At 32.2% G+C, this 26449-nt stretch overlaps 2 protein-coding genes across 2 annotated transcripts in view; one reads left to right on the top strand and one right to left on the bottom strand.

Moving 5' to 3' along the window:
* Nucleotides 1–15921, top strand: part of LOC149486676 (extracellular serine/threonine protein CG31145) — a 69791-nt gene extending 53870 nt beyond the window's left edge. The window contains exons 4-12 of the mRNA XM_089698350.1: nucleotides 1988–2230; nucleotides 4641–4765; nucleotides 6842–6920; nucleotides 10693–10785; nucleotides 12838–13081; nucleotides 13784–13864; nucleotides 14208–14320; nucleotides 14863–15003; nucleotides 15396–15921. Of these exons, the coding sequence (XP_089554476.1) occupies nucleotides 1988–2230; nucleotides 4641–4765; nucleotides 6842–6920; nucleotides 10693–10785; nucleotides 12838–13081; nucleotides 13784–13864; nucleotides 14208–14320; nucleotides 14863–15003; nucleotides 15396–15585 (1309 nt within the window). The 3' untranslated portion in view covers nucleotides 15586–15921. The remainder of the gene's footprint in view (nucleotides 1–1987; nucleotides 2231–4640; nucleotides 4766–6841; nucleotides 6921–10692; nucleotides 10786–12837; nucleotides 13082–13783; nucleotides 13865–14207; nucleotides 14321–14862; nucleotides 15004–15395) is intronic.
* Nucleotides 15922–19827: 3906 nt separating this feature from the next.
* Nucleotides 19828–26398, bottom strand: LOC149486675 (uncharacterized). The gene is made up of 3 exons (XM_089697892.1): nucleotides 25554–26398; nucleotides 24759–25346; nucleotides 19828–19937 (listed from the first exon to the last, which is right to left on the bottom strand). Exons 1-3 carry the CDS (start codon nucleotides 26389–26391, stop codon nucleotides 19828–19830), a joined length of 1536 nt encoding a protein of 511 aa, XP_089554018.1. The 5' UTR covers nucleotides 26392–26398.
* Nucleotides 26399–26449: the final 51 nt, after the last annotated feature.

Raw genomic sequence — 26449 nt, 5'->3', positions numbered from 1 at the left:
AGCTCTTCTTAAACAAAACGGAAACTCTTATATAATGATAAAAATAATTAATTTTCACGCGAACAAACTATTTATTAAATAGAGAACTACTTGTTTCCAAAAATATCATTTCAGTACCTCCCACATATACATTTTATCTTTGTCGAACGAAAAAGAAATCTACACTGTCTGGGGTCTTAAATTCACCATATTTTAAACACGCTTATTACTTTCAAAGCTCGAGTAAGAGCATTTCAAGTGATAATTATGAAGACATAAACTTTGAGTTAGTAGGTAATAATTTTAAGTTGCTGTCTGCGTATGTATTTATCATCTACAACCTTCTCATGAGTGTTCCTAACACTGACGCAACATTAATAAATTAATAAACCCTCAACTCTACAATTTACAACCCATAAATACAATTTATTTATTAAGTTTGCCCTTTCAAACGTTTTAACCTTAAGGACCTGGTCATAATCGCGGGAAAGGAAAGAGAGTAGTTATTCAAGACTGGATAACCTTTTCATAGATAAACTGATCAATTATATACATGGAGAGGGGACTTAACCGTTGTATAAAATAGCTCATAGGTAGATATTATTACGCATAAATTAACAATCATTAAACAAACTTTAAATAGGATTTAATTATTCAGAGGCTTATAAATAAACCTTATTTTAAATGTTGTAAAAATCTGTTTTTCCTTCCTCTCTACCATTCCTGTCAATTTATTTAAATAATGTGTTTATCCTTGTTACATAATGTTATGATATAAAATAATTTTATGAATATAATAAAAATAAGTTAAATCACTAAAATAAAAAGTTGAAAATAAACCGCATCGCTTTCACTCTTCAACATTAATTCTTCGTAACTCTTTTCCACAAGTAACAGTTTAAATTGGCGGTTAGACAACTCAAGTAATATTAACCACAATTTATGTAAACTATAGGCTCTTAATAATACTCTTTAACTAATTTTCACTGTGGGTGGAGGAGACAATGTAAATTTTCCAATTGCTTCGTGAAAATGATTTAAATTATCCCTTCAAGTATCAATCCTTTCATCAATAGCCATAACAATAACCGACTGAAGGTCATCAAAATACGGGCTCTTGAATATTTAAGACTAATTAAATCAGTTGAAGTTTTTTGTTCTTAGTTATCAATTGTTCTCTCCATAGCAACCCCCTTTCGGAAGTATTTTACGTAAGGTTCCGCACATTCAAATGTTTTTAGTAAAATGTTTTAACAAATATTTTTTCTGTACATTATAGTCCGGGATACATCGCCCATTTTTGCAAGTGATTACTATCAAGCTAATTTTTCGTGAGTAGCTTTATTTTGATGAGATGCCCAATAATTTCATGTACAAAACTCTCGATTTTGGTAGCTACCAGAGGAAACAAGGATAAAATATTTTGATTTGATGGTTCTCAAATATTAATTACTAACTGAATGTTTTTTTTTTTGTTCAATCTCAAGATAATTATCTAAATTATTCGAAAAAATATTTGTCCTTCAAAATCTATGGTTTGATCAAAGAGTCCCCCTTTCCAATGTGTATCGATAACGAAGTCATCATAAATGATTACTAACCAGCTGATTTTTTTATTTTCACTTATTTAATACTTATATAATTCAACAGACATATTGTCCTACAAATTGCGTAATAAATATTTGAGAACCGTCAAATCAAAAATTTTTATCCTTGTTACCTCTGTAAGCTACCACAATCGAGAGTTTCGTACATGAAATTATTGGGCATCTCATCAAAATAAAGCTACTCACGAAAAATTAGCTTGATAGTAATCACTTGCAAAAATGGGCGATGTATCCCGGACTATTATCTATTTATCTTCTATTTTAGTCCTATCTGTCATTACGCCACTTTCGAACCTCATTATTTACCTACCCTATTTACTATCTCATTTACTTACAAACATACTCGGTACATCTTGTTATTTAAGTATAAAAAAATAGTTAATCAATCAATTTGTCAACAGTAATGGAAGTAATTCATCTCGAGAGTTCGACCAGTCAGCTCCAAGTGAAATAAGTGGTGTGGAAGCTGAACCGAGAACTCCGACGGCACCAGCAGATCGCTTCGAAGACCTTCAGAGGATACTGGCTATGCAACTCCAAGGGAAATACGAAGACAACCCCGTGGTAATACCGCCAAATAAAGACTTGAATGTGCTCCGACCAGAAAATCCGACCATTGGTGAAATGGAGGATCTAGAACCTAGGTAAGGTACTTTTAAATGAAGGTGTACTTTTATTTAACCATATATTATATACAACTCTAATTTATATGACACATAATATACAAATACACAGAAAATATTATAATTACAAACCTTGAAAAGATTGACTGTCGCTGAATAATAATATGCAAATAAGTTATCTTTATTACTCTCTTATTAAATGGACTTGAAGATGGTATTCCCAAAATACTCATAACTAACTTTCATAATCTTTAAAAGAGCAAGATGCTATTAACTGCGACTCAAAATAAGTATATTGCGTTACAAATGCGTTATTATTATAAACTATGTCTTTTGCGCTGGCGCTTAAAGACCGTTAAGAAATATTAATTAAAATTGCTTCGCGAAAAACGACGGGAAAAGGACATTACAAGGAAAATTTTCGAAGTTGCCGACAGCTGACATCCACAAGTACGATTTATGTAGCACTCGTCGAGTTGCCGAATTAAATTGTTAGCGACTTCGTTATAACTGCAATTAAACTTGGAAAAAATTAATATTCTGCAAATATTACGTGATTCTGTCAATTATAAATTTAACTTTTTAAAATTAGTCAAAACTCGTTAGCAATTATTGAACATCGCAATACAATTTAAATAATTTAAGAAATATGATCACTAATAGGAAATCAGTGATAACATAATGCACTTGTAATTTTCAGCATTTATCCACATAAACATTAGCTAGTAATGTTCATCCCGAAAGCTGGCAGGGCTCTTTTATCCTCTACGAATAACCCGGCAAGTGCTGAACTATGCATTAAAACCAAACAGGTTGGCCGCCACACGTTGACGTAATTTCACTTAAGTAAATATAGGCAGACCAAATCTCGCAGGAACGCTACAAGAAATGAAAAACTTTAACATAACATGCTCCTTTATTCTTCCATCTTTACACTTATACATTTTGGACGGATTCCTTTTTGATAGTACTATAAAAACGGATCATAATATCATACTTATACGATGGGATCATTCTATATGTAACAGAAAGGCGACCTTTTTTTTATCTTGTAAAGCAAATTTCACAAGCTTTGCGAGGAATCTTATTTAAAAATCCTGTTACGGTGCCCTGCCGAGATAGGCGCGGGGTCTTCGACAATAAAACTAAATGGAATGAATGCAGGAGGCTTCCTCAAACGCCTCTCTAGATATGATGGCGCAACTCATTATACGTATCGTTTGTAAAGGGTTGCTATAATTTGGGAATTATTCTTTGCGATACATTACCGCAAATGATGAGTCGTAAGAATGTGAAATGAGATGGGCTTATTTTCAAAGATATTTTGTTTAATGCAAAGAAGATTTTGCGTGAATTTATTTGTTTTCATGATGCTGTACACATGCGATAATGCGACAAGGCCGCAAATTTGTACAGTTGAGATTATTTGTGTAGTATCGAATACGAATAAAATATTTTACATTATAGATTTATCTATCGAATAAATATTGTTTATATCAGGGTATCGAAAGATACCTACATCGTAACCTATAATCATATCATTCTCAACGCAAGTCCTCGATAGACTTGACCGATAAGTAATTTATCTTGCTACTGCATATTCGTTGTAATAATAACAATTGATATAATAATATAACAGTATTATGCTACAAGAGTTAAGTAGTAGAAAGCTATGCACTATTCATCAGCTATATTGTGGCTATATGCAGAATTGTAAATGTCCTGCAAAACGGTGCCAGTGCTGAATTCCCATTAGATTTGAATACAATTCGCACCAAAAAGAGAGTCAATAAATTTTATAGCAGGTGTCGGCTTGATTTCTAAATGCAGGTTATCGGAGCATGCCACAAATTGAGAGCGGTACACGTAGGACGGTAGGCTCCTTAGTATTCCATACTGTCCCGCGCGACGTCGCCTGGAGTGTGGGCCATGTCTAGCAGGCGAATCACGTCCACTTATGTGTTCCACGCAGCCAAAACCAACACGCCGGAAAATCTTCCATGTAAATCTCGACATTAACGATCAGGTTAAGAATGTGTGATAACAATTTCAAACTGTATTTACAGGGCGCAGAATTTCAACGGAGAGAACACGTAGTATTAGTGTTCGAATCAAGTTCGAATGCTATTTGATTTCCCTCTCTCTTTGTGTTCTTTACGATCGGGTACTTTTAAAAAGTTATAGACGAAGTTTTATAGTCGATCATAAATAGCGAGTTTTCTAATAAAGCTTCGTAGTTTGAGATGATGTGGTTATATTCTAAGTAGAAATAAAACATCATTCCACGTCGTATTCTAAACATGTGTCACAGATGGTGATATAGAGACTTGTACATGCTTAAACCTATAATAACGTTATATAAATAATAAATTTATCTCTTAACTAAAGGGAAATGCTTATAAAATAATTTATTCCTGGTTTTTTTCTGCAGCGTGAACGCATCAAACTTGGAAAAGTTTCAACTGAAAATAGCGCAACACGAGCTGTATGAAGAGGGCGAGCCTTTAGTGGAGGAGGTTCTCAAGGATATGGCAACTTCACCAATTTTACATGCTGGTTTGTATTAACTTATTTTTTATTATTACTTCCGATGATTCCCTCGCCTGGACATTTTCCATCTACCTAAGTAGGCAGTCTAACGCGCTCATAAAAATTTCATCCATTTGTTTTTTTTTTTAAATATGTAGTATATTTTTAAAGGCACACAACATATTTAACAGATCAAAAATTATATCAACAATGTCATAAGTGAATAGGTATTAATAACAAAATAAGCGGTTGTCAAGAGATAACGTGAATTGATTGATGCCACTGTGCGTATGCGTGCTTTATAAAGTTTTCTAGGTATTTGGACAAGGAAAAAAACACATCAATAAAAGCTAAATTCTTGATAGCATTCGATTTTGGGAAAAATATATGAACGGAATATTTTATTAAATACGTTCTTAAAACTTGATCGGTCGCTTGTAAACACTGCTTTTTATGTTTACTGCGCATTGACATTTGTCAATAAATCATTCAGCGAACAACAAACTTCTCTTTTTTATATTAACGAAATGCAGATAGAAAACAAAGCTGTATTAATATATGTAGGTCTTCTAATATAATGATAATTTTTAACTTATATAGGTGTATAACTCTCGGTCCTAAATACTTAATACAAAATTGCAAAACTACACCACCGTAGCAGAAACAAGTTGTTTATAATATTACAATTAATTCAAATTGTATCATAAAACACTTTCTTGAGACAGAATTCTAAATATCGCCTACCTTGTATCGGACTGGATTTCGACATGCAAATACCTGTGCGATATTAATAAATATTATGCTAATGATATCGAAGTTGATTTATTCATTAGATATTTTGGCTAGTAAAGAAAAATATATTTATTCTTAGCTCTCGCTTTGCTTCAATTTCCGACCATATAACGTTGAACTCCCCACAGTATTATAAAACTTACGTGACAAATATCTAAGTGCCTGCGGAACTAAATATAATACAATGATTATGAAACATAACTATACCTACCTTATAATAAGTAATTGTACGCTACTTATTAAACTATGAAATCTACATTAAAATCCGATAAAATGTTATTTTATTACTCCGAGATTGTTGGTTCGAGTAAATAAGGTTTCTATGAATTATAAAAAAATGGATTTGACTTTGACCTTTTAAAAAGCATAAAAGCTAATAATAAAAGAATGCCACTATTATTAAAATCGATACAAAGTGCACCTACTTCCATGTCATATCATAAAAACTGTTACTGTTTTATGTACGTTCCGATCTATTCTAAATTTGTAATTATTTTGACTTACTTTACCATTATACATACTTAATCATTAAGTTGTATAATTTATGAAATAAGTAAAATCTTGTCATTACCCGTTCTAATCCATATTATAAAGGAGAGATGATTTTCACATCGAATAATTTTGCAGTTTTCCCGAGTCCAGTGGTCGGGGATACGGCGAGTGCTAGTTTTCTGTATTTTTTGACATTTTATGATGTTAGGCAGATGTGGAGATTAAATTGTAGAGTTTATATATTTCCTACAAAAGTTCAATATTTGAAATTATTGATTACTAATAATTAACAGGACAGAAGAAAGCTCATATCAAGAGTTGATTCATTTAGTTTAAACCTTTACATAGCATATTATAGGCTGTAGACGCCAGGCCGAAAACAATGCGTCCTATATACATTATTGAGTATTTCGGATTAGAGTATTTTAATCTATGCGTATAAATACATTATTGAAATGATTCCCCGTTCAGCCTTGGTCCACCTGCGTTTACAAAGCTTAAGGCAGGTTATGTATATTAAATGAAGACGGTCCCGCAATCAGTTGGGGTTAGCGGTCGGACGGACAATAGTGGCACAACAATCTCGCCCTTTTACTTCCAATTGGACTTAAATATTTAAATCACTTAAATGGATTTCATTGTTGAACCGACTTATCATGTACACTACCCTTTATTTTTAGCTGCGTTCTAATTGTTGTTTAATTTATTCAATTGCTAGGTCGAATTTCATTAGACAACTTTCAAGCTTAGCCTAATTGTAAATATCAGTGCTCTCGAGGTTATGAGGCTATGGTTAATATAATGTTATTTTTTTTACAGAGCAAAAAGAGGGAGGAACTCAATTGAAGCTCATAATGGACTACCCTAACGGCGTACAAGCTTTATTCAAGCCAATGAGGTAAGTTTGTTATAGTATTAAATTATAAGCTTCGGAAGTATATCATAGCTCTATATTTATAAAACAGTTTTTTGTTGTTTGGTATAAGAGTAAACTGGCACCAACAAATGATGAAACCAATAAACAGGACTTGAAACTTCTTCGGTCGCGGACGTTTTTCTATGCATAAGTGTTAGTTCAGAGTGTTAGCGAGTGTTCGGAAAGGACTAGCGGAAAGTTGTCACGTGGAGTGCTGCGTTGGTTCCATTCACTAAAGTTCGGGAATGTTCTCGCATGATCGGCTTAGAGGCTCGCCTTTCTTCCCAACTACAAGTGTTATTGAAGTAAATGCGAGTTTTTCCCAAGTTCCTTTTGTGCCATTGTTACCGTGTAAGGCGAGGGTACCCTATTGTGTGGAGAATAAGTAACACAATTATTTCTGCATTCCGTTAGTTTAAGTATTTAATGTGCTCAACAATAGTTTTCAATATATCAATAACATAACACTACGTTATATTTTCAAATGGGGAGATGGAGGTTCACTGTTCAATGCTACGTGTTAGCTACATTAGATCATATTTTTAAGAGGCATATATAAAGAGAACTTTTAAACTGAGATTTCATCGGAAAGCTTAAAAAAACTGAGCAAATACAATGTAGACATCAGTCTAGAATCGAATCTAAATTACATCTGAACAGTAAATACTAAAGACATTGAAAAATTCTGAAACAACGAAACAATATGGGATTAAATGTAAAGTATCTTCAGCAAAGTTATAAAAATAATTTGGAAAATCCAAAAGTGCACGCCTCATAATTTTTTTTTAATAAATATTTATTAATTATTATTTTTGTTTATTTAATAACAATTAAACCACATCGAATCAGACCCTGAAAAATGATAGGGTTCTATTCCTGAGCATACTCAAGCGTAAGAGAAAAAAAAAGACTCGATTAGTAAAGTATTTCGGTCGCTATCGTGTTAACAAGAATAAAACCGGCCAAGTGCGAGTCGGGCTCGCGCACAAAGGGTTCCGTAGCAGCAAATATAATAAATTACAGTTAAATCAACCTATCTCAAAAACTATAAGAGATACTTTGATCAAACCAAAAATCGTTGAAAGAGTTAATTAGCATGCATCACCTCTATTTTTTTTAGAATTTTATACCCCGTAGTTATAAAAATAGAGGGGGGGGGACATACTTTTTACGACTTTGAGAGCTGATATCTCAAAAACCGTTCACTTTAAGAAAAATGTTTTTTAGAAAACTTTATATCATTTTAAAAGACCTTTCCATTGATACCCCACACGGGTATGTACATCGAAAAAAAAAATTTCATCCCTCAGTTACATGTATGGGGGGCCCCACCCCCAATTCTTTTTTTTACTATTTAGTGTCATATTTTTGTAGCGGTTCATACAACACATATTCCCATCAAATTTCATCACTGTAGTACTTATAGTTTCCGAGTAAATCGGCTGTGACAGACGGACAGACGGACAGACGGACAGACGGACATGACGAAACTATAAGGGTTCCGTTTTTGCCATTTTGGCTACGGAACCCTAAAAAGGATCCGCACATACAGACACACGGACGTCCAAGACAGAACTTTTTTAAACTGTTTTTTAACTAGTTTAAATAACAAAAATGACATCAAAAATATCATGAACGTTAAAAATAGTGTTTTTTCTTAATATGTGTGTGTATGTATTATCTTACAAGTGCAATGTATGATACATAAAGACATTTTAAGTTTGAAAAATCAGACGTTTTGCGCGAAGTGACAGTAGTACCCACCTCAACGCTTCGCTTATGAGGCGTGCAATAATTCAACGTCTTTTTGAAACAAAATGTAGATTAATGAAATATGACAGACAAAAAAGATATCAGAATAAAAAATACAAATTTTATTCGATAACAATATAACACCATTCCCAAATGTAGAGAATATCGTATTTCGATACCGTGGAATGTATTTGTTTTCTAAACAAAACAAAGTGTAGTATTAGCGATATTTAAAACCTATGATGGACTTTAATACTTTGTGCTGATAGAAAATACATGAAAAATTGTTAATTTTTCAAATATTTCAAGGCTTAATAACTTCAGCATTTTATTTTTAATCTGTCTCCCTTATACCTTCAAATACAAATGTTTAATTCAATTTGCGCGTATTGTACAATACAGTCAATTGAATTAAAATTCCATAATGTATGGGCTGTAAAATCGAGAAGATTTTAACCGAAGATCAAATATATGCGATACGCAGGTCGTTAGGGTGCAAACGAGTTAGTGATTTATATCAAAAATAATGTTCTCGTGGGCTTATCCCGTCGACATATCAAGTGGGCCGGTGTCCGACGATATTCGCACGGGGACGATAAATTTCGGGACAGTCGATAGGAACCCTTTCTTGTACGGCCGATTGGTTTATCGTTCTTATCGGATGTATCCGATAATGTTGAACAAATGTGCCTTAGTTTAAAGGTTAAGTTCATGTGTGTGCTATCGATGGATGGGGATTTTTAGCTATTTGATAGACTACTAGGTATTTGAATAAAACAGGACATAAATATTTAAAACAAATTTAAATACATAATACGGTAATCAATTATAGATTAAGGTGATAAATACAAATCCAAAGTTGAAGGTTGAAAAATAGAATATAAACAAATACATATATCAATAATCAAATGCAAAGGTCAGTCTGTCTGTTACGCTTTCATGGGTATTGTCTAAAACAACAACACCGAATTGGATGAAATTTTGAATGAAATGTAACAAATCATTTTCAAATGTAGGTAATGCACTTTTTTCAAGCAATCTCTAAGCGTCTAAAATAGCCCTTAGTAATATTACTACTTATCATTTTATATGCATTGTTTTTTAAAAGTTCTTGAACCCAAGTTCATTAAACCCTAAAGCTCACTTGTTAAGCACGTTTATTAGATAATACATCGATTGTATCTCAGTACTTAGATATAGATCGTGTTCTATCTTTCATCAAAAGTACTTCGACGCGGAGAACTTAATATGATTCCCTACTTGGACTTTCACAAGTTTTTGAACTTTTAAGTTTATTTAAAAATATCAACGCTATATCAATACTTATAGTCTAAAAAGGCGCTTTCTCTGTCTCTATGTCCCTATGTATAGTTCAATCTATAAAACTACGCAACGGATTTTCATGCGGTTTTTTTATAGAGTGATTCAAGAGGAAGGTTTTAGTATATAATTATCAGGATTCAGACAAAGCGGGCTAAGCAGTGCAGCGGCCAGAAAGCTTGTTATATAATAATAGGTATATTATACAAAGACATTGCAATAGGTACATGCGGTATAACAAGGTTTAGTTTTCGCCATTTATGTATATTGTAGTAGGGTCTGAGGATAATATCATGTATCAAATATATTATAGTATATACGATAACCTGAGAACAGCTCCTTAAACCTTACAATGGTATTGGTTATCATTTCACAAAGAGGCAGTATTAAACATTAATGGAAAGGTTAAACGAATCATATTCATGAATGCAACAGTTTTATTTTTACGAACTGTACATAAGCGTTAAACCCGCTTTGGGTTTAACGCCGACTACTTAATTCTATCGGGTGTGAAAATAAATTATAGTGTACATAATTATTATGTTTTTTTTTAATGATATGACCTAATGAACAATGGATACTTTTCAATTCAGTTGTTTTGCACTTTGCAAAGATAAATTTCTTAAATGTTTACTTGGTTTTTATTTTATTGTGTGTAATAACATTTTTTTATTTATTACAGATTCGCAAGAGACGTACAAACATTGCCCAACCACTTCTACTTTTCTGATTATGAGCGACACAACGCTGAAATTGCTGCATTCCATTTAGACAGGTATGTTTTTTATTCCTTTAGTTTTACATTGTTAAAAATTATTTTCCTTTTACATTGTAAAATTAGCACTTGTTTAAATAAAATTTAGCGGTATGTAATTTTCGTGAAGGTTTCCTAAAGGATTAAAGTTTTTGTTTGTCTTTAATCCGACTTTATTTGTTGAAGACGCCTTACAGTGGCTTATTGTTTGTTTTAAAATAATAAAAAGCTGAATTGATCAATTTGAGGTTTAACATTAACATGTTATTTATTAATCAGCTAGTACACAAAATAATCGTTATAATTTGGCTCAACATAACTATTTAATACCAGCTGTTCAAATTCGCGGAAAATTTCTATTGACACAGTAATTTAAAAAAGCTTTTTTTATCAAAATATAACGTTACTCGTTGTAAAAATCCACGGAGTCTTTTTTATTATTTTATTTCTGCTTATTATGCGTCATAAAAACAATCTAGGAGCTAATTAAAATGTTTAAGAAGCAAATAGACATTTCGTTTATAATGTAGATAAAAAATTGGTTAATTTAGCGTCATACATACGTTCCAAATATCGCGATAGATTTGTCTGTGAAAATCTTATTAGGTATATACATATATTCATAATATCCTAAAAATACTTTTCATAATTTTGTAGTCGTAATTATTTAAATTATTTATACATAGGTACTTTCGTTATATGAATTATTTATTCGTGTTTGGTTTTTGGCTTAAAAAAATACAAATCAGTATTGTTTTAGTTGACTAACGATTCCATTTGAAACCCTTTAATTATTCATGTTTGTTTCGACATAACAAACAATTATTGCGTATCTGAATGGCACACTCAAATTAAAAATAACTAGGAATCCTTGAATGGTGCATTTTTTGTATTTGCTATTACTAGGACGTGAATGAACTTTTGTTTCGGAATATTTGAAGGGTCGTACAAAGGATAATAAAAATACCTTGTTGGTATGTTAACTAATAAAGTCTCCAACAGAGGGCTTTTGATTCGTTTTTATTTCGCATGCTTGAAAGAAACGAACCATTTAAACAATAATAAATAAAAAAATTGTACCTTAGAAACACGGAACAAATGCGTTTGTGCTATACAAATATGTACTCAATGATTGTATATTTTCTGCTTACATTAGCTTCACCTACCTATATTTTTGTCCGTTAGTAATTGGTATATTATTATAACCGACTCAAAATCTCAATTTTGACTACTCTACACGGAGAGATTTATGTAATTCTTTTTACACTTATCAAGGATCGGTGACAATACAACAATAATTTGTCGAGTTTGATAAATCTTATTAAAGTGTGTGTTTTAATATTTAAAATCAGGGATGTAACGGAGGTAGTTTTATCGGAACCGAAATCGGAATCGGAGTTTTCAAATTTGGTTTATCGGAATCGGAATCGAAATCGGAATCGAAATCGGAGGCAGGGTCAGTTTGTTTAAAGACAAATAAAACATGATTTATAGTCAATTCTTTTCATTTTTATTTTTTATTATGAAATAAAAAACAACTGTGAAAAAAATTGGCATAATTCCAAATGAACAAAAGATAAAATTAATGAATTTAAAGTTAAATTAAAATTAAAACCCAAAGTAGCGTGTTACATTTGGTGACATTACAATAAATGAACAATAGCTAAAGCAAATTAAATCAAAATGGACTCCAAAAGTAATGTATTGTACTTTATGAACAAAAGCTTTGATGCTTTGTAACAACTAACAAGTGAAAAAATAATTGATGATAGAGTGCACGTAGTGGGGGTCGGGGGATTCCCCGCGCGACATGTATGAACCTGTTCGGCACAGGCCGTCGCGCGCCGCCCGCTTTGTTTCGTTCGACCTACGATTAACATCCGATACAAAAGTATCGGAACCGAAGTCGGAACCGAAAGTGTAATAATAATCGGAAGTTCCGACTTAACGGAACCGGAATCGAAGCTCCGTTACATCTCTGTTTAAAATTTAAACTATATTTATTACTTAATTATTAGTTAAAATACTACTCCACAATTATTAGTTAATATACGAATTATTTCCATGTACCAGGGTATTAGGATTCCGTAGAGCCATGCCGGTAGTGGGGCGCACGGTGAACATGACCACCGAGATCTATGACGTCATCGAGGGGGACATACTGAAGACGTTCTTCGTGTCGCCAGCGAACAACTTCTGTTTTCACGGCAGATGTTCGTACTATTGTGATACTGGGCATGCTGTGTGTGGCAACCCAGATATGTTGGAGGGAAGTTTTGCCGCGTTTTTACCGTCATCGGATTTGGCTAAACGAACGGTAAGTTGGTTAATTGACATTGATGGGAATAAGAATGGCAATAAACGGGAAATATGTTGGGTGTATTTGTTGCTTGCATTTTAGTTTTATTTCAGTTGAAAAGTAAAATGCGTGATTGTGAGCTTTTTCTAATGATATTTTTACTGACCAACATTAGAAGTAGTTTTTTTATAGGATTTTTCTTCATCTCTCTTCTCATATCAACTATTATTCAATTGAAAAATAATCAGTGCAATAAAAAAATTGTCTGCGAATATGAGAAACATTGATTCAAATCTCAAATTATGAACTTGTATTTTATAAATATGTTTTCAATTACATATATTGAAGGACGTATTAAAATAAACTTAATTATCCTTGTAATTGTTTGTTTATTTCTATATTTAACAGGAAATTAACTTGCATATTTACACATTAGCTAAATATTTAGTGGTTGATTAATATTTAAATAATATAATTTACCTATGAGTCTGTAATTTAATTTCTGACTGATTAAAATTTAAAACAAATAAATAATAACGAAAAAATGTACCTTAATTTTCCTAATCAGTCTTTCGTCTAGTGACTAGTCTAATTCCGACATTAGACTTTTTGTCATATTTTTTATATTGCTATGAATAAATATTATCATTATAACTCCATAAAATATTATTCAAGTGCAACTTAAAATCTTATAAAATAATAAAACATTGTTGTTTCCAGGTATGGCGGCACCCGTGGAGACGGTCGTACCACAAGCGGCGGAAAGCCACGTGGGAAGTGCAGTCTGATTACTGCGAAAAGGTTATTTATTGTGACATTATTTGTGATGTTAAAGTTTATTTTCAATATGCTTTTAAAATTGTTTTATTTTGTTTTCTTCATCTGCTAAGACTGGATCTTGTAGAGTTATTTTCTAGAGAAAAACTTTTGGAAGTTTAGTTCTAAAAGTAGAAATGATTTTTAAATAGTTTATGTTATTTTTTCCGGGAATTATCTAAAGTTGATACAATTTTGCAAAAAGAAAAAAATATACTTAACTAGGTATTTGATCACTTTCTCTATAATGATGTACATAAAACGAATCATAATACATAGGTATATCAAAAACTTCAGTTTAAATAAATTAAATATTTATTATTTGCAGGTGCGTAATACTCCCCCATACGATTCTGGAAGAAGGATGTTGGATATCATGGATATGTCTATTTTTGATTTTCTCTCTGGCAACATGGACAGGCATCACTACGAAACTTTCAAGTTAGTATTATGATTGTTTACTTCATATTTGTTTAAACAGAAATCAGATTTCAAAAACGAACTTTTCGATTTTTAAGATTATTCTTCTGTGCTAAAAGAGCAGCAGATGAATAATCTAAATATTTCTCTATTCGCTTTACCTCTCATCGAATTTTGGATAATTACACATACATACAGGGTGTAATCGTTAAGTATTCACAGGCGATTATTCTGTAACTATTGCAGATATCATAAAACTTTATACTGATATCGAAAGCCCTTCTAATGAGTAAAATGACTACAATAATTTTTTAAAAATAAAAAGGGAAATATTCATAAAAGTTACATTAAACACTAGAATCATTCAATTTAATCAACTAGACAACGACTGACGAAATATTGCATTTATTTGGGCTTTGCCAAAGTCATAATGCCAGACCAGTCATAGTCCAATCTAAGAGTGCCCGAGCTTCGGAGTTTGGCTATAACATATGTATAAAACTGTTTGTTGTAGAATGTTCCAGAACAAATTATCACCCTGCTAAACATACAAATTGTTGCAGAATGTTCGGCAACGAGTCGTTCACGCTGCACCTGGACCAGGGGCGCGCGTTCGGCAAAGCGTTCCACGACGAGCTCAGCATACTGGCGCCGCTGCTGCAGTGCTGCCTTGTCAGACATACAACGCTTGCTGTGCTTTTGAAGTAAGTTATTGGAGTAATGTATGATTTAAATTATGAAGTTAAAACACTTAATAAAACTCTTTGTTGTTTTCAGCAACAGATTTTTCATATAGAAAAATTTGTAGCTGAATTTGACTGAAGCTAAATTTAGAAACTGTAGAAACTTACCTACTTATCAATTATATAGAAAGTCGATGATTTTACGCTGTAATAGTCTACAAGGGATAATTAATAATATTTTTACTTATTGGCTGAAAGAATCCTTTTAACTATTATAAAATTATCTGTGCTTTTAATAATAGTAATCAGTCACTTAAAACAAAATCAACGTTACAAAAATTTTCGTGATACCTACTGAACATTAATTAACAAACATTAATTAAAACACATTAATAAAATATAATCTTTTCCAGATTCCACAACGGAGTACCTCTATCCACAGTACTCCGGGACTCCATGAAGGCCGATCCCGTGGCTCCCATACTGTGGGAACCGCATCTTGTTGCGTTAGATAGAAGAGTCGTCACCATACTTGATGCTATCAGAAAATGCATCGAAAAAGCTGAAAACCCACTCAATAATGAAATCAACGATTTTGTATGACCTATATAAGTATATATAGGCATGTGATTAAGTGATAGTGAAGTGACTATTGGGGAACTAAGTGCATTTGTAGCTGTTTTACATATTTCAGACGAACTGCTAATTTGTAATCGTATTGTATATTATAAGATTGAGACTGCTTAAACAACCGAAGACTGTTGCTGAACGGCATTATTGGCACCTCTAGAAGCTTCCTAACGTTAGATATGTTTTATCTACGAATACAAATAATTACGAAGCTGACGGTCTGATATGTTTAAAGATACTGGAAGTTCCTGTTAAAATAATTTTTATAATATGCCCATAAATTAGGGTCAATGTGGGTAATTGTGAACAGAAAGATCGGAAACAACTCTACTTACACTACATACCTATTCTAAATAACTCTGCTTTTACAACTGTAAATAATATTTCTTTTTATAGATTCCGGTTTTTCAAATGTTTGGAAATTCATCTGACTAATTATAGAAAAATATTCTTGTTCTTTGCAATCACTTCTGTTCACAATTATCCACATTGACTATAATATAGTGGTGGAGGATATAACCTGGCTCAGTAAACAATAGAATCCGAAATGCTCATCAATTTGTTTCCATTCATTATTGACACAGGTTATATGTCGTATTGCGCTAGTCCACTGTATTCGTGATTTAGCGAACGTATTTTTAAGGTTTTGCAAGTCTTTGGTTGGATAAACTAAAGATGTTGGTGCCAAAGATTGTCCAAATGTTTTCAGACGATATTCAGCGATTCGACTCCATTCCACTGAAGTGGGAACATGAGCCATGGAAATGCCAAATGAACTTCATAAACACTATTTTATTAGCGATTTGTGAGAATCGATTCGTATTGTTTTAATGTTGTATGTATATTGTGAAAAGTCTGACGACTCGTACGGCTCGTACCGGCGTATTACCCGTGGTCCCGCTATGACCCACTGTGGGTCTACGGGTATTTTTTCCCCGTGAACCCACTGCTATAGAATGGTATGACAGTGGGTCTACGGGCACTTGAATTAAAAGTACTTTTTACCCGTGGTCCCCCGCTGCCATGCTTTGACCGTTATAGAGACAGGATTATTTTATTATGTGCACTTCCCGGTGTATGTCTTGCGTAATCATTTCGAACAATCTGTTGGTTGTTCTTGTGGACCCACTGCTATAGTATGACATGACAGTGGGTCCACGGGGAAAAAATATTACCCGTAGACCCACCAGTGGGTCATAGCGGATGGACCACGGGTAATACGCCCTCCTCGTACCTACTGTAAGTGCAAATTGTACATAATATTAGTAAATGCAATTAGACGTAAGTTTACATTTTAAAGGATCATTCGCTTTTATTTTCGTTGTGAATTCTGTTACCATAGCTGAAAGCTCAAGAAGACACATATCATTATTATACAGGTCTGTATGTGATATATTTTATATCTATTTATAAGAAATTTTATAGCATCTATTTGTGTTATTGTTTTTGATTGTCCTTCGAGATGTATTCAATGCAATTTTTTAATTATATATTTGAATTATATTTTTCGTTGTTCGATGTTTTTCAGATTTTTATTACTTTTAAGATTCTGGCAATTGTCTCGCGATTTGATCTCATGATAAAATTCAGTTCATTACGTTGGTAAGATCTTCAGTAAGTTAACGAATGATTTCCCGTAATCGTAAGATGAATTGTGTTGTCTATTTTATCTGTATAATTATTTATACTAGATTTAAATAAAACTAGATTCCTACTTAATCAAAATTCATACACCTATAATCACGAATATGTAACCCATTGTATTGTCTAAATTGTATTATAAATAATTCGAGGCTTTTTAATATTAAATTTGACTTGCCAAAGATGTACCTATGGATGATTTGATTGTGTTTAGTTATAAAATGTTGTATTGCATAATGTGACGCGGCTAGATTGGCTGTTTCCGTTGGTTGTTAATAAATTTTAAAAACAATAATCTTTTGTATTATTTCAACACTTAATAATTTAAAATAAACAAAATTATAACAACGAAAGTGTAAATTTTTTATTGTCTTATTCAATAAAAAATGCCTCTAAATTTTATTTAAAGCCATTTTTAACATTTTAGAATTGAGATATTCCAAATTAGTTTTAAATCAATAAAAATAGCTTAAACTTTAACAATACGAAGCGAAAAGCTTGTCACACATTCTCGAGTATTCACACAACTAAAATTCCAGACATGCGTAAAATAAAAGTCCGAAAGGCGAAAATCAGATAGCTACAATAATATTATAGTCAAATCAAATATTACAAAAGGATTGTGGGTCACTGTTCTAACATAAAGGTCACATAAAGCCGGGAATGTCTGCCCGCCGTAAAATCAAATATAAATACGGAAATATGTCGTAACATTTTATAGTTTTACGGTAGTTATCTTGTTTATTAGTATAAACTTGTGCTATTTTCGTATAAAGTGTTATAATTAATAATAAAAACTGTTCTACGAATAATAATGGATTGAATTCTACGGAAACCATTCAATTCAAATAGCCATTATTATTCAGTATCATTTCAACTTATCCCGTTCGGATAAAAAAACAAAATCATGTGAGATAATAATTGAATTAATGATCCACTAACAACTAACGAACTATCAATTTATAGTATAAGTAAAACTTTTGTATAAACATATTAGGTATGATACACGTAAGTGCTCTCCTTTATTTAGATTTAACTCATCGTTTCCATTACAATCATTTTTAAATAAAAATAAATATCAGTAGCGTAAAATATATAAATAGAAAATGTAAAATAATAATTTTATCATATTCATATGCAGTAATATAAAATAAATTTACAGTGAAACAAGCAAGCAGCAAGATTTCAATTTGCCTTACAAAATATTATAATGTAACACGTGCGTGCAATCTAGAATATTGTAGATTCTAAGGATCATCTCAATTTCACACGAACGAGAACAAACTACCGACTGAATAACAACTCAAACTCCATACAAATTGACTTACGTTATCTTGGAAAAGGCAACAATATTTTCCTGGTAAAAATATTATCATAACATCAATTGTATAGAAATTGATGTGGATCAAGAAAATTTATAAAGTGGGAATCAAATTACATAATATTAAAATGTTAAAACTCTAAAAACAGAGAATCTAAACAAACTAGCTTTAAAATTATAAATATTCGCTATTGTTCGAAAACAATTTAGATTTGGCCACTTAACATTATATTATAAAATTAATTAACTAAGGCACTTCCAGTGGTTGTATGGTGCGCTTTTATAACGCTGTTTATTTGAACAACTTATTAACAATTGTTGTTTTGCTGTTGGAGTGTTTTAATAAACCCTTTCTTCACTTCATAAATCTGATTTTCTTATTAAGAACAAACATAACCATTCCATGAAATTCTCGCAATGAAAGAGCTATATTAAAATTAATATTTTCATAATTGAAGGGTACGAACTGGTTAAGGGTATTGTGGAATTATTAAATCCGACATTTGTTTTGAGTAATTTATGAAATCCTTAGAATTTATATTACACAAGTTGTTTTAAGTACAAACTCCGTTCCATAAAGAAGTCACAAATATTTCTAATAATTGTCTAATTATCTATTATTCATTAATTATTTACCTTGATACTTAAATAATAAGTAATCACTGAAGACTCCTGAATTTCATTTGTAGGTACCTAGATAGGTTGTGTAAGGTTGTAGTATAGATACAAATTCATCCAATAATCTAAGGAAGTAATTGACTACACAGTTTACGGCAGCTCTCTGCTGCACGCCCAATGCCCATAGTTTAGTTGCGCCAACTGTCAAACTGTACAACTGCCGATAGCGGAAAGAGTAACATCGCACAATAATGTTCTACGATTTATAAAACTCTGCTTAGCTTTAAATTATGTACATGTAGAATTTGTAGAGTATAGAATAAAAAATATAGTTTTCAAAGAAATAAATTTGTTCTGTGAAATATGTGAGCTTTTTACTATATAAGCTAGCCATGGTTAACACGGTTTAAGTAAAACTGATCAGCGATTATCATGTTTTAATTTTTAAATAACAATTACCAATCTGTAAAAAAGGTTAAAATTCCCCAATCAAAAGCAACACGTATTACACACATGAATGTAAACAGCGCCAATAATATTGGCGCCGCGAAATCAGCAACGACCGATAATGGTTCCATACCTACCGTATTTGTTCAGCTGCCAAACAATTAGACGTCCTAAATGCCGAACCCCGCTTAGTGCGTAGCCCACACACGGGCTTGCAGCAGCTGATTTATGTGCGTCAAACTGCTAGGCGGTGCTACTGCTCTATTGTTTCTGGACAATTTATCACCATAGCAGAGGTCTGGCACAATTCACTTGGACACGCTTTTGATGGCAGCATGCGCGCCATTGTTTGCCCGCTACGAATCCCGATATTACAAATGAGGTATGCATTGAGGAAGGCTTGCCTCCTCTATCATGTATTGAATCGGTTGGTCAATAGGCTGAACGCTTCAGATGTTTTTGTTGTGTTATGCGATAATGTCCAGCAATTAAAATTAAGAACATTCATAAACGGTTTTTGATATGTAAATTTTATGTACTTATTACATACGTATTAAGTATATTATTATTATTCTGTGGTATTTACTATTTACCTACGTTTTTAATGATGATGATTTTAATTGACATGCAAATTAAAAAATAATAATTAATTACCTATTATTTACAGAACTTCAACATAAGGTTTTTATTTATTGATCGACTCCACATCCACAACAAAATACTTTTACTGCATGAATCTGTACTATTTTTATTAAGAAAATTTTGTATTTTGCTTAAGAACCTAGTTAGTAATTTTCATGAACTTGAGCCACTAATACCTACACTATAACTAGAGAACCTTTTTTGCGAAAATTGGCTAACAAACATGCCTAGTTCAAATTGCAATGTGCATGCTTAAGCAGTTCTGCACGTATTACAATTTACAATCACAATTAGCGAAGATAAATGTAAGCCGATAACTGGATCGGCTCCGTCCCGTCCCCGTGAGACTCTCGGAGCGTTTTAATTGGCGATCCACCGGCCTGACACTGGATAAATTCAGACATTTACATAAATAGGCTAGACTTTAAGATTGTATTTATCGATACATTTAGGTACATGCAACGCATTGTTCGATAGGTCGGTAAAGCAACTAGGGATTGTACTAATTGTGTATTTGCAAAGACTAATTAAATTACTAACCAGAGATTAGACAGAAATATCTGTTGGTGTCAATAGGTTTAATGTAATATGCATCAATGACCCTGATTTTGGTTTGAGAGTAAATAATGTTTATTGCCTACTACATTCAGCTAAGTAGGTACCTACGTATGTTGTTTTTCTGAAAAACTAAGGCTAATGTAGAGTTTCATCAGATCCACAATAAATCAATATCTAATTTGAACATTTTAAAGGATAAAATAGAAAACAATTCTACAATCTAACTCGATCTCTAAATATGCTAAAGGCAATTTTTTGAAGGGGAAAATTAAATTCGTGGGTTTTTCTATCCCATAAATAATTGCTACGAATCGATTTAGAGATTTATGGTTATTAAAGATACGTCGCTGAGATAGTAGGCACCGCAACAAAATTCATTTACATGGAAATGTGATCTGATTGAATTATGCGATTTTAACATATGGTTTAAACCGGAACTCACTGAAAGTACAATTACGTTAGCTGGTTAATGTTATAAGAAATAATAAAAAAATGACTCGTACATTGGTAAATTTGTTTTACGATTGGAAGATTTCCACCTTAGCCTATGACAAGAAAACTATTTTTATTTGGATATTATGCTGCACAAGTGAGTGATAGTGCAAAACAGAGTGAAGTCGGTATGGCTCGACCTTTTTTTATAAAAAAACTAGTGGTCCGCCCCGGCTTCGCCCGTGGTACATATTTAGTATCCTATGTCCTTCTCCTGACTCTAAACTACCTCCCTGCCAATTTTCAGCTAAATCAGTTCAGCCGTTCTTGAGTTATAAGTGGAGTAACTAACACGACTTTCTTTTATATATACAGGGTGTCCCACTGTTGGTATACTAAGCTCAAAGGAGGTTATAGTTTTGCATACGCTTAGTACGTAAAAAATAATTTAAAAAATCCAGACGCATTTTTTTTTCAAATAAATGAATTCTTAAAACTCTATGTGTACACCCATAACAAGCGAGCCACCCAACTTTGCCACCAGCACGTGAGCTATCGTTTAAGATTATGTTTTCATAGATAAAATGCTCATATTAGAGAAGCGGTATATGCCGGCTGCGCGAAGCTAGAGAAGAAAACATGGATTTTCAGGAAAAATTTAGCAAAAAATTTTGGACGTAATTTTTTTTTAAGTATTTTTTACGTGATCAGTGTATGCAAAACTACAAGTTCCTTCGCGCTTAGTATACCAATAGTGGGACACCCTGTATAGATAATACGCCTACAATAAATATAAAGGAATAAAAATACATATATTGAAAATAATCATTTTAATCAATTTTAAATCGTTTAGGTATTTAAGGCCTAACCATACCTACTCTCTGTCAGCGTCGCAGACCGCAGTAGCGTAACATTTGTGCAAATAATATTTTAATAAATAACATATTTGTCTTTTAAAACCAAACAGATTTAACTTTATACCTTCCCGGTAGACAGTCTTGACTCTTGAATACCACAGTAATTAATTATTTTTATTACAGTTTATAACTATATTAAGAGCCTGGGTCATTAAATGTTTATAACAAATAATAGTGTCAATAAATGATTTATTTATTTAATTACATTAAAACATACAAAGGCTCATTCGTTCCGTTTAGATATTCAGTTCGCCTCAATGCACCCATATATTTTATGTATAATGGAATAATTAATTAAGTTGAATCAGATTGGTAGTGGCGATACCTATGTTGAGAGCACATCAGGCTAATTGCACATGTCTGTCAGTCAGGCGCACCAACCGAAGCTATTTTAGATTTAGATAACACTAAAATCCTAACCATTTAAGATGTAACTTATAAAATTGGTTTTTATAATGAACTAGCTTCCGCCCACGACTTTGTACGTGCATCCCCGTTTTTCCCCGTTCCCGAAAGAATTTCGGGAAATCCTTTCTTAGCGGATGTCTACGTCCTAACATCTACCTGCATGCCAAATTTCAGCCCGATACGTCCAGTGGTTTGGGCTGTGCGTTGATAGATCACTATATCAGTCACCTTTGAGTTTTATATACATATACTAGCGACCCGCCCCGGCTTCGCACGGGTGCAACGCTGATACTAAATATGTACACTACAGAAAAACTGTGAACGTTGTATATATAAAAATTAAAATCATAGCGGCCCGCTCCGGCTTCGCACGGGTATAAAATACCTATATAGCCGGGCGGCCGGCCGGTACCGCCGCAATCGCGACGTCCCGCAATTTTTAAATCTGTAATATCTTCGAAAATATTCACTTAAATCATACGGTGTAAAGGGCCATATATAGATCTATATTAAATGAACAATGTATTCAAGGTATTTAATTGGTTAAGGATTAATGCCGTATTGGTTAAAATCGCTTCGAAAATTAGCCATTATTTGTCGTAAAAAGTAAATAACAAAAAAAAGTTATTGTGGGTTATCCATAAGAGATAGACATATACCATCGCGGACTTTTCTGTAGACCTTTTCAATGTGTATAATACTTAGTACATTATTTTGATAAAACTCGTAGGGTTCAGCCAACGTTTGCAATGTAAGGGGAAAAAATGTAATTTTTTTACTACATCACATTAGAAATCTCGAAAATAACAGTACTTCTCCACTATTTAATGGATGTTATTATACATATAAACCTTCCTCTTGAATCACTCTATCTATTAAAAAAAACCGCATCAAAATCCGTTGCGGAGTTTTAAAGATTTAAGCGTACAAAGGGACATATGGACATAGGGACATAGGGACAGGGAAAGCGACTTTGTTTTATACTATGTAGTGATGATAGATAAATTTTACAAATTCCAAATTCTTACAATAAAGCTATTCCTATAAATAACTGTTCTACCTTCTGAACTCTATGCATAATGCATTAACGGTTATCTATACTATCTATACTAATATTATAAAGAGGAAAGGTTTGTATGTATGTATGTATGTATGGTTTTCAAGCATAAACTACTGGACTGATTTTGATGAAATTTGGCACAGACAATCTTTAGACCCTGAGAAAGAACATAGGCTACCTTTTATTGCGAAATATGTACCACGGGCGAAGCCGGGGCGGACCGCTAGTCAATAATAATTTATTATATAAAAACGTAAAAATCAATGAATTAATGGAAATATTAATTAATTAGTAATTATTGTTCCACAATCGTTATGATGTTTACGACTTAGTTTACAAATTATTCATATTTATTATGCAGAATTTGTTCCATTCAACCCTTTGGATAAATAAAGCTGTCTTACAATTATTTTTGATTGATTACCTACTGATGATCAATCAAATCAGTACCTTTCATTCTACTTTGAGCTCATAGAAAATGTAAAAATTACGTGACTTCTAACTTCTAAGTAGTTAATGATAACAATACCTACTAATATTAGATACTTAGATCGGCAGCATAATGTAATAATTCAATTATTTTTCTTTTTTTATTGTAAGGTTTTAGGTAGGCATTGAAAAAAATCATAAGTACATATTTTTTTATTTATATTACTGTTTTGGATAACATAAAGTACTCAATGAAATAGGCCAGCACTTTTCCATAATTTATTTAATATAGGTACCTATTCAAAAAACACAAGTCACAATCTTAAAATTACTATAGTGATATTTCCAGGTACTAAGTTCAATATTTTTATGAATATCGTAGACATACAAAAATATTATTGCACAAAATCAATATTTTCAGAATCTTATCAATTTATCAATTCGAATTGAACTAAACGAGATAGTAAATAGTTTATTAAATTTATATTAATAAAATTCTGAATAAGTACAGCTAAGTTCCAATTTTTAGTCTATTCTATGCACGGAGGATTTTTGTGCATACATTTTTATACTTATTGCAACAATTTCGTATATTTTATAATATTTTATTTTCTAGTCAATTTATACCATAAAACTTCCATACAAAATATAGCAAAGCTTGCTACATACATACCAATTAATCCAAAGAAACATGAAATTAATGTTAGCATGTTTAAGGAATCTATAGTAGCGTTCTTTTCTAGCCTAGCTCTTCGTAACCATCTTTCTGAGTGCAATTCGGTAATTCGTTGTCTGAGTCCAAATTCAATAGTTCTAATTATGATGCGATTCAGTTCCTTGGCCCCTGACCACCTTGGTTTCATGAAAAGACAAACTGGAAAATGGCTCACACTTTCTTCCAATATTTGCACTTTATATCCTTTAAATAATATGAGCTCTTTAGTAACAGCTTCAAGAATTCTTTCACCGTTAGCAATTCGCTGGAGGTAGACCGGTATATCGTTTACATTCATTAATGGCTTGTAACGTTTTGCAATTGACGTATTTTTGTATAAATGCATCACTGCTGTAACACCAACGACTTCATCGAGGCGTTGAAGAGCTTCATCTACAGTTCTCATAGGGGGTTCCAATATTGTTTCGTGTAAGCTATTGATAAGAATACCCTGATATACATTTCGTACAATAAAACAATACCATATCCAGGTGATATGTACGAGGTTATTAAAACGAAATTCTGATTCAAACTTCACCTCTTGCCCTAAGAATAATGCGATACTTTTAATAATAGTATCGTTCGATATTTTAGTTACTTTGTGAAAACGAAAACTCACTTTGATGATAATTATGAAAAGTAAAAAAGAAAAGGCAATAAAACCAGATAACCAAGATAGAAAGGGCAATATTATCTTTGCCCATATCAATATTTCTTGTCGTTGAGGAACGCACCAAACAATGTTTGTAAAACCATATGAATATGACAATTGAGCTGATAAATATTTTTCTTGGTTGATGATTACAGCCGGCACAACTATATCAGCTAAGTTATAAATTAATACGTATAAAGTTTGTGTTAACGTATGATTTGCCGTGCTACGGATTAAAGTGTGATTAAATTCATTCACTTCATGAGATGTTAATATCATTGTTGCATTCATCTGATTAAGTATAATATTAATAAAGTCAGCATCTATTCCTTTGAATGACTTTATTGTATTATTTTCCTTTTCGATAATTGAAAAAGGAGGTAGAGCGTATGCTTCAACTCTAATTGGACATTTGAAAAAATTACGAAATTTTCTTGGAAATAACATAGATTGTTTGAAATTTATTGGAACAGGAGTGTAGTCTCCACATTTATTATCGGAGTATGGTATAAAAGTATTGAGATTAGTTTCGTTTTTCTCATTTTTATTTATAATTATAATATTTGCTACATCATTCTGCCAAGCACTTTTAGTAAATTCTGTTAGTACAATATTTTCGTTTGTCTCTGATATAATTATTAATATCATGCGAATCGGTTTTATCGTCAATTTTTTTAATATTTTTAAAAATATATCAAATTCCACTATATTTTCTACGTATAAAACAGTTTGGTCATAAATTAAAGCCGATTTAATTTGTTCGCCAAGATCTGTGAGATTATTTATAAAAACAGTGATAACTGGACCGTTGTATAAACTGGTGAATTCATTAATATTCCTTGAATCAGCTTTATACCAAATTACAGATGTAGGAGTAGTATTAGAAAATTCTTTATTGGCAACAGCTGCGGCCATGGCATTCAAAGGCTCGGCTGCCATGCATAACAATACATTGGTTGCAAGAATTGGTATTAGAATTTGTAACAACATGATCGAG

This window comes from Colias philodice, chromosome 8 (assembly GCF_061535455.1).
Source record: "Colias philodice isolate Cphi_HAF_F1 chromosome 8, ilColPhil1 Martin Lab GWU primary, whole genome shotgun sequence".
In the NCBI taxonomy this organism is placed as follows: domain Eukaryota; kingdom Metazoa; phylum Arthropoda; class Insecta; order Lepidoptera; family Pieridae; genus Colias; species Colias philodice.
This window is presented reverse-complemented; position numbering and strand designations above follow the sequence as displayed.